Raw genomic sequence first — 9653 nt, 5'->3', positions numbered from 1 at the left:
CCAATGTCGAATAAAGGGGAACGATCACGTTCCTCGATCTGCTGGCAATGCCCCTACTTATACAGCCCAAAATGCCGTTAGCCTTCTTGGCAACAAGAGCACACTGTTGACTTATATCCAGCTTCTCGTCCACTGTGACCCCTAGGTCCTTTTCAGCAGAACTGCTACCTAGCCATTCGGTCCCTAGTCTGTAGCAGTGCATGGGATTCTTCAGTCCTAAGTGCAGGACTCTGCACTTGTCCTTGTTGAACCTCATCAGGTTTTTTTCTGCCCAATCCTCTAATTTGTCTAGGTCCCTCTGTATCCGATCCCTACCATCTAGTGTATCTACCACGCCTCCTAGTTTAGTGTCATCTGCAAACTTGCTGAGAGTGCAGTCCACACCATCCTCCAGATCATTAATAAAGATATTAAACAAAACCGGCCCCAGGACCGACCCTTGGGGCACTCCACTTGAAACCGGCTGCCAACTAGACATGGAGCCATTGATCACTACCCGTTGAGCCCGACGATCTAGCCAGCTTTCTATCCACCTTACAGTCCATTCATCCAGCCCATACTTCTTTAACTTGGTGGCAAGAATACTGTGGGAGACAGTATCAAAAGCTTTGCTAAAGTCAAGAAATAACACATCCACTGCTTTCCCCTCATCCACAGAGCCAGTTATCTCCTCATAGAAGGCAATTAAGTTAGTCAGGCACGACTTCCCCTTCGTGAATCCATGCTGACTGTTCCTGATCACTTTCCTTTCCTCTAAATGTTTCATAATTGATTCCTTGAGGACCTGCTCCATAATTTTTCCAGGGACTGAGGTGAGGCTGACTGGCCTGTAGTTCCCCGGATCCTCCTTCTTCCCTTTTTTAAAGATGGGCACTACATTAGCCTTTTTCCAGTCATCTGGGACCTCCCCCGATCGCCATGAGTTTTCAAAAATAATGGCTAATGGCTCTGCAATCTCACCCGCCAACTCCTTTAGCACCCTCGGATGCAGCGCATCCGGCCCCATGGACTTGTGCACGTCCAGTTTTTCTAAATAGTCCCGAACCACTTCTTTCTCCACAGAGGGCTGGTCACCTTCTCCCCATGCTGTACTGCCCAGTGCAGCAATCTGGGAGCTGACCTTGTGCGTGAAGACAGAGGCAAAAAAATCATTGAGTACATTAGCTTTTTCCACATCCTCGGTCACTAGGTTGCCTCCCTCATTCAGTAAGGGGCCCACACTTTCCTTGATTTTCTTCTTGTTGCTAACATACCTGAAGAAACCCTTCTTGTTACTCTTAACATCTCTTGCTAACTGCAACTCCAAGTGTGATTTGGCCTTCCTGATTTCACTCCTGCACGCCTGAGCAATATTTTTATACTCCTCCCTGGTCATTTGTCCAATCTTCCACTTCTTATAAGCCTCTTTTTTGCGTTTAAGATCAGCAAGGATTTCACTGTTTAGCCAAGCTGGTCGCCTGCCATATTTACTATTCTTTCTACACATCGGGATGGTTTGTTCCTGCAACCTCAATAAGGATTCTTTAAAATACAGCCAGCTCTCCTGGACCCCTTTGCCCTTCATGTTATTCTCCCAGGGGATCCTGCCCATCTGTTCCCTGAGGGAGTCAAAGTCTGCTTTTCTGAAGTCCAGGGTCCATATTCTGCTGCTCTCCTTTCTTCCTTGTGTCAGGATCCTGAACTCGACCATCTCATGGTCACTGCCTCCCAGGTTCCCATCCACTTTTGCTTCCCCTACTAGTTCTTCCCTGTTTGTGAGCAGCAGGTCAAGAAAAGCTTTGCCCCTAGTTGGTTCCTCCAGCACTTGCACCAGGAAATTGTCCCCTACGCTTTCCAAAAATTTCCTGGATTGCCTGTGCACCGCTGTATTGCTCTCCCAGCAGATATCAGGGTGATTAAAGTCTCCCATGAGAACCAGAGCCTGCGATCTAGCAACTTCTGCTAGTTGCCAGAAGAAAGCCTCGTCCACCTCATCCCCCTGGTCTGGTGGTCTATAGCAGACTCCAACCACGACATCACCCTTGTTGCTCCCACTTCTCAACTTTATCCAGAGACACTCAGGTTTTTCTGCAGTATCATACCGGAGCTCTGAGCAGTCATACTCCTCTCTTACATACAGTGCAACTCCCCCACCTTTTCTGCCCTGCCTGTCCTTCCTGAACAGTTTATATCCATCCATGACAGTACTCCAGTCATGTGAGTTATCCCACCAAGTCTCTGTTATTCCAATCACATCATAGTTCCCTGACCGTGCCAGGACTTCCAGTTCTCCCTGCTTGTTTCCCAGGCTTCTTGCATTTGTGTATAGGCACTTAAGATAACTCAATGATCGTCCCTCTTTCTCAGCATGAGACAGGAGTCCTCCCCTCTTGCGCTCTCCTGCTTATGCTTCCTCCCAGGATCCCATTTCCCCACTTACCTCAGGGCTTTGGTCTCCTTCCCCCGGTGAACCTAGTTTAAAGCCCTCCTCACTAGGTTAGCCAGCCTGCTGGCGAAGATGCTCTTCCCTCTCTTCGTTAGGTGGAGCCCGTCTCTGCCTAGCACTCCTTCTTCTTGGAACACCATCCCATGGTCGAAGAATCCAAAGCCTTCTCTCCGACACCACCTGCGTAGCCATTCGTTGACTTCCACGATTCGACGGTCTCTACCCCGGCCTTTTCCTTGCACAGGGAGGATGGACGAGAACACCACTTGCGCCTCAAACTCCTTTATCCTTCTTCCCAGAGCCACGTAGTCTGCAGTGATCCGCTCAAGGTCATTCTTGGCAGTATCATTGGTGCCCACGTGGAGAAGCAGGAAGGGGTAGCGATCCGAGGGCTTGATGAGTCTCGGCAGTCTCTCCGTCACATCGTGTATCCTAGCTCCTGGCAAGCAGCAGACCTCTCGGTTTTCCCGGTCAGGGCGGCAGATAGATGACTCAGTCCCCCTGAGGAGGGAGTCCCCGACCACCACCACCCTCCTCCTCCTCTTGGGAGTGGTGGTCGTGGAACCCGCATCCCTAGGACAGTGCATCTTTTGCCTTCCAATCGGTGGAGTCTCCTTCTGCTCCCTTCCCTCAGATGGGCCATCTAGTCCACTCTCCGCATTAGCACCTGTAGAGAGAACATGGAAACGATTACTCACCTGTATCTCCATTGCTGGTGCATGGACGCTCCTCTTTCTTCTTCTGGAGGTCACATGCTGCCAAACCTCCTCACAATCCTTCTGTCCCTGCTGCGCCTGCTCTGAATCTTCAGAACATTGTGGCCGTAGAAGCATCTCCTGACGTCTGTCCAGGAAATCTTCATTTTCCCTTATGCAACGCAGAGTCGATACTTGTTTCTCCAGCCCTCGAACCTTCTCCTCCAATATGGAGACCAGCTTGCACTTTGTACAGACAAAGTCACTTCTGTCCTGCGGAAGAAAGACAAACATGGCACAACCTGTGCAGGTTACAACAGCTGATCGCTCACCTTCCATATCACCGTCCTCTTAGGAGCTTCCTCAACTGTTGCAGGAACTACTCGGAGAAACCTGCAGATGAAAGCCTCAGTGCGCTCTCCCCACGCGAACTCCCAGGCAAACTCCTGCTGTTCGCCGCTCAGCTGGTTCGCTGCTGACTGCCCTTATATACCAGTCAGGCCCACTCAAGGCCCACCTGGAACAAAGCACTCCCAATTCACACTTTTCAAACAAACAAGCAAGCAATCAAGCACACGGTCAAACTGACCAACTGTCCCAGCAGCAGGCACTCAGATACTCACCAACACAGCCCCCCTAATGCAGCACTTAGCGTACCTCCTCTTGGACAGCTCCCAGGCAAACTCCTGCTGTTAGCCTCTGCTGTTCGCCGCTCAGCTGGTTCGCTGCTGACTGCCCTTATATACCAGTCAGGCCCACTCAAGGCCCACCTGGAACAAAGCACTCCCAATTCACACTTTTCAAACAAACAAGCAAGCAATCAAGCACACGGTCAAACTGACCAACTGTCCCAGCAGCAGGCACTCAGATACTCACCAACACAGCCCCCCTAATGCAGCACTTAGCGTACCTCCTCTTGGACAGCTCCCAGGCAAACTCCTGCTGTTAGCCTCTGCTGTTCGCCGCTCAGCTGGTTCGCTGCTGACTGCCCTTATATACCAGTCAGGCCCACTCAAGGCCCACCTGGAACAAAGCACTCCCAATTCACACTTTTCAAACAAACAAGCAAGCAATCAAGCACACGGTCAAACTGACCAACTGTCCCAGCAGCAGGCACTCAGATACTCACCAACACAGCCCCCCTAATGCAGCACTTAGCGTACCTCCTCTTGGACAGCTCCCAGGCAAACTCCTGCTGTTAGCCTCTGCTGTTCGCCCCCCTCACTCTTCTCTTCTGCAGACTAAATTGCCCCAGTTCCCCTCAGCCTCTCCTCATAAGTCATGTGCCCCAGCCCCCTAATCATTTTCATTGCCCTCTGCTGGACTCCCTCCAATTTGTCCACATCCCTTCTGTAGTGCGGGGACTAAAACTGGACACAATACTCCAGGTGTGGCCTCACCAGTGCCGAATAGAGGGGAATAATCACTTCCCTTGATCAGGGCCAGCTCCAGGGTTTTTGCCGCCCCAAGCGGCGGGGTAAAAAAAGCCACGATCATGCCGCTTTCTTCTTCGGCGGCATCTCGGCGGCAGGTCCTTCCCTCCGAGAGGGACTGAGGGACCCGTTGCCGAATTGCCGCCAAAGAGCCGGACATGCCGCCCCTTTGCCCTTGGCCGCCCCAAGAAGCTGCTTGCTGCGCTGGTGCCTGGCGCCGGCCCCGCCCTCGATCTGCCGGCAATGCTCCTACTAATGCAGCTGAATGTGCCGTTAGTCTTCTTGACAACAAGGGCACACTGCTGACTCATATCCAGCTTCTTGTCCACTGTAATCCCCAAGTCCTTTTCCACAGAACTGCTGCTTAGCCAGTCGGTCCCCAGCCTGTAGCCGTGCATGGGATTCTTCCTTCCTAAGAGCAGGACTCTGCACTTGTCCCTGTTGAACCTCATCAGATTTATTTTGGCCCAATCCTCCAATTGTCTAGGTCACTCTGGACCCTATCCCTACCCTCCAGCATATCTACCTCTCCCCCCAGCTTAGTGTCATCTGTGAACTTGCTGAGGGTGCAATTCATCCCATCATCCAGATCATTAATAAAGTTGTTGAACAAAACTGGCCCCAGGACCAACCCCTGGGGCACTCCACTTGAAACCGGCTGCCAACTAGACATCGAGCCATTGATCACTACCCATTGAGCTCGACAATCTAGCCAGCTTTCTATCCATCTTATAGTCCATTCATCCAATCCATACTTCTTTAGCTTGCTGGCAAGAATACTGTGGGAGACTGTATCATAAGCTTTGCTAAAGTCAAGATATATCATATCCACCACTTTCCCCATATCCACAGAGCCAGTTATCTCATCATAGAAGGCAATCAGGTTGGTCAGACATCACTTGCCCTTGGTGAACCCATGTTGATTGTTCCTGATCACCTTCTGCTCCTCCAAGTGCTTCAAAATGGATTCCTTGAGGATCTGCTCCATGATTTCGCCGGGAACTGAAGTGAGGCTGACTGGTCTGTAGTTCCCCGTAGTTCTTCCTCAATCACCATGAATTTTCAAAGATAATGGCCAATGGCTCTGCAATCACATCAGCCAACTCCCTCAGCACCCTTGGATGCATTAGACCTGGACCCATGGACTTGTGCATGTCCAGCTTTTCTAAATAGTCCTTAACCTATTCTTTCACCACTGAAGGCTGCTCACTTCCTCCCCATACCATGTTGCCCAGTGCAGCAGTCTGGGAGCTGATCTGGTCTATCAAGACCGAGGCAAAAAAAGCATTGAGTACTTCAGCTTTTTCCACATCATCTGTCACTGTGTTGCCTCCCCCATTCAGTAAGGGTCCCACACTTTCCCTGACCTTCTTGATGCTAACATACCTATAGAAACCCTTTTTGTTACCCTTCACATCCCTTGCTAGCTGCAACTAGAATTGTGCTTTGGCCTTCCTGATTACACCCCTGCATGCTCTAGCAATTTTTTTATACTCCTCCCTAGTCATCTGTTCAAATTTCCACTTCTTCTAAGCTTCCTTTTTGAGTTTAAGCTCACCGAAGATTTCACTGTTAAACCAAGCTGGTCGCCTGCTATATTTGCTATTCTTTCTGCACATCCGGATGGTTTGTTACTATGCAAGTGCACAGTCCCATGAAAGCCAGTGGCATTAACATGGGCCTAAATCTTTGCAGACTCAGGAGTCCCTTAATCTCTGTCTGCCTGCATGTAACATTATGCACATGAGTAGACCCATTGAATCCCACACACATGTTTAATGTTCATCACACACGCAGGTGTGAGGCCAGCGTCTGTATTCTCTGCAGTGACTTACAGTAAATAATAAATTAAACAATTTCTCTTATGATAAAGAATATAAAACAGCATAACGTGTTACTTAAGACTTTGATATTGGGCTCTCACATGACCATTGCCAATAACACTCCTGAAAGCAGCTGGCTGGCTGGCACCAAGAAATAACAATTGCATTTTCTTTTAAATTTTCAATGCATTTTATGATTTATTCAAAGTCGTCGTCTTCTTTTTTAAACTTCCAGGCTCCTGGGCTCAGCCAAATGGGATAATTCCATTCTCCTTGGAGGTTATTAAATTAAGATAAGGTAAGTCAGGCAAGGTGCAGTATGCTGGCTGATGAGGGAAGACTCGAAGCGAACAGAAATCATTTCTGATAAGCAGCTAAGGGGATTATGAACTTCCCGCTGGGCCTCAGAACTGAGAGACGAAGTGCAGAGGGACATTTGTGTGTGATTTGTATTTGAGATCTTGCTAGGACTAGGCTTTAAATAGGTACTCATGTGTATACATTGCTGGGGCCAGAGTCACTGCTGAGGTAACGTAGCACCTCCCCTTTAAGACAGTTGCATTGTGCCTACTTCCACCAGTACGCTATTTGGGCCCTTGGCACTGTGAATTTCATACCATTGAGGAGTTACACCTCAAGAATTGGTGTCACAGAGTGGAGAATCAGCCCCCAGTGCCCCAATTCAGGAAAGCAATTCAGCATGTTTATTTTTAAACACATACCAAAACTTAAGCACATGGTAGAATCATAAAATCATAGCACTGAAAGGGACCTCAAGAGGTTTTCTAGCCCAGTCCCCTGCATTCATGGCAGGACTAAGTATTCTGTAGACCATCCCTGACAGAATGTTTGTCTAACCGGCTTTTAAAAATCTCCAATGATGGAGATTCTGCAACCTCCCTAGGCAATTTATTCTAGTGCTTAACTACCCTGACAGTTAGGAAGTTTTTCCTAATCTCCAAACTAAACTGCCCTTGCTGCAAATTAAGTTCATTGTTTCTCAGAGGTTAACGAGAACAATTTACCTCCCTCCTCCTTGTAACAACCTTTTATGTACTTGAAAACATATGTCCCCCCTCAGTCTTCTCTTCTCCAAACTAAACAAACCCATTTTTTTCAATCTTCCAACCAGTTATGCACCCACCTTATAATAGCTCCATCTAGGTTGTATTTCCCTAGTTTGTTTATGAGAAGGTCATGCAAAACAGTATCAAAAGCATCACTAAAATCAAGAAATACCACATCTACTGCTTCCCCCTATCCACAGTGCTTGTTACCCTGTCGAAGAAAGCTATCAGGTTGGTTTGACATGATTTGTTCTTGACAAATCCAAGCTGTCACTTATCACCGTATTATCTTCTAGGTGTTTGCAAATTGATTGCTTAATTATTTGCTCCATTATCTTTCCAGGAACTGAAGTTATGTTGTAATGGTCTGTAATTCCCCGGGTTGTCCTTATTCCCCCCTTTTTATAGATTGGCATTATATTTGCCCTTTTCCAATCCTTTGGAATCTTTCCCAACTTCCATGACTTTTCAAAGATAATCACTAGTGGTTCAGATATCTCCTCAGACAGCTCCCTGTGTATTCTAGGATGTATTTCATCAAGCCCTGATGACTTGAAGACATCTAACTTTTCTAAGTAATATTTAACTTGTTCTTTCCCTACTTTAGCCTCAGATCCTACCGCAATTTCATTGGCATTCATGTTAGATGTCCAATCACTACTAAACTTTCTGGTGAAAACTGAAACAAAAAAAAAATCATTTAGCACTTCTGCCATTTCCACATTTTCTGTTATTGTTTTTCCCCCTCATTCAGTAACAGGCCTACCCTCTCCTTGGTCTTCCTCTTGCTTCTAATGTATTTGTAGAATGTTTTCTTGTTACCCTTTATATGTCTAGCTAGTTTGATCTCATTTTGTGCCTTGGCCTTTCTAATTTTGTCCCTACATACTTGTGCTATTTGTTTATATTCATACTTTGTAATTTGACCTAGTTTCCACTTTATGTAGGACTCTTTTTTGATTTTTAGATCATTGAAGATCTCCTGGTTAAGCAGGGTGGTCTCTTCTCTCTTATCTTCCCTGTGCAGTGGGATAGTTTGTTCTTGTGCCCATACGTATGTCTCTCTGAAAAACTGCCAACTCTTTTGAACTGTTTTTCTCCTTAGACTTGCTTCCTATGGGATCCTACTACCAACTCCCTGAGTTTGCTAACGTCTGCCTTCTTGAAATCCATTATCTTTATAGTGCTGTTTTCCCTTCTACTATTTCTTAGAATCATCAACTCTATCATTTCAGGATCACTTTCCCCCAAGATGCCTTCCACTTTCAAATTCTCAGCCGGTTCCTCCTTATTTATCAAAATCTAATCTAGAACAGACTCTCCCTTAGCAGCTTTCTCCACCTTCTGAAATAAAGTATTGCCAACTGTCAGAATGTTGTTGCAACTCTCACAATATTGGTGTTTTTCTTACAGCCCCAAAACCAAAGGGAAAAAAATGTTTAGGCCTCATGGCGGTGGAGAAATGCTTGGAAACGTGACCCATGAAAGCTCGATCCCCAGAAGGCAAATAAAGAGAACACCAAATTTATTATTTTAAAATCTTCTGATTTTCAAGCCAAGCTCATGAGTTTGGGGGCATGACAACCTTTTTTTTTTTTTTTTTTTTTAAATACTTAGGGTTGGCAGAATTGACACTAATTATTCTCTGAGAAAGTCAGAAGAACTAGAAAACAAATAGTGGCCTATCTGGTATAAATTGGCATAGATCTCCTGACTTCAGTTTGTGTCAGCTGTGGATCTGTCTCACTGAATGCAAGTGCTGTGTTGGTGACAGATACGCTTCCCTCACAGACATTGTTGAACCTAATTGCCCTAATATGTTTTTAGGGCTGGAGGTCATCCCTTATGGGGCAGCTCCATGCAGCAGAGGAGCTTTCTGGGATGTCAAATGATGGATTCTACGGCATCAACAGCAAACGCAGAACCGGCTGACAGCCTTTAAAAGGGGGTGACAAGGAAATTCTTAAGTGACAGATTGAGAATTATGTAAGTGCTGAATGCCCTGCCAGCCTGGCGAGGGAGAGCTTTTTGCACACATTTCTGGCCTTAGCTCAGTTGTCAGGTCATCCTTAGTTTAGTGTTCTAAATTAGATCCCTTAATTAGACCCTTAGGACAAGATTGTGACTGCTGGCCCTTGAAGTGGATTGTGCGGGGAACCGAGCTGTAGAAGCCAAGCAGAGATGGCTCCAGGTGTTCTCTGTGTGCATAG

The 9653-nt window shown here is 47.0% G+C and overlaps 1 protein-coding gene across 1 annotated transcript; it reads right to left on the bottom strand.

The window, feature by feature from the left end:
- Positions 1–999: 999 nt before the first annotated feature.
- LOC135974048 (uncharacterized) lies at positions 1000–3606 on the bottom strand. The gene is made up of 2 exons (XM_065559936.1): positions 2420–3606; positions 1000–1120 (listed from the first exon to the last, which is right to left on the bottom strand). The coding sequence occupies exon 1, from the start codon at positions 3457–3459 to the stop codon at positions 2452–2454; it is 1008 nt and encodes a 335-aa protein (XP_065416008.1). The 5' UTR covers positions 3460–3606; the 3' UTR covers positions 1000–1120; positions 2420–2451.
- Positions 3607–9653: the final 6047 nt, after the last annotated feature.

The sequence above is a fragment of the Chrysemys picta genome, chromosome 10 (assembly GCF_011386835.1).
Source record: "Chrysemys picta bellii isolate R12L10 chromosome 10, ASM1138683v2, whole genome shotgun sequence".
NCBI classification, from domain to species: Eukaryota; Metazoa; Chordata; order Testudines; family Emydidae; genus Chrysemys; species Chrysemys picta.
The sequence above is the reverse complement of the archived record's forward strand: the minus strand, read 5'-3'. Positions and strand labels throughout refer to the sequence as shown.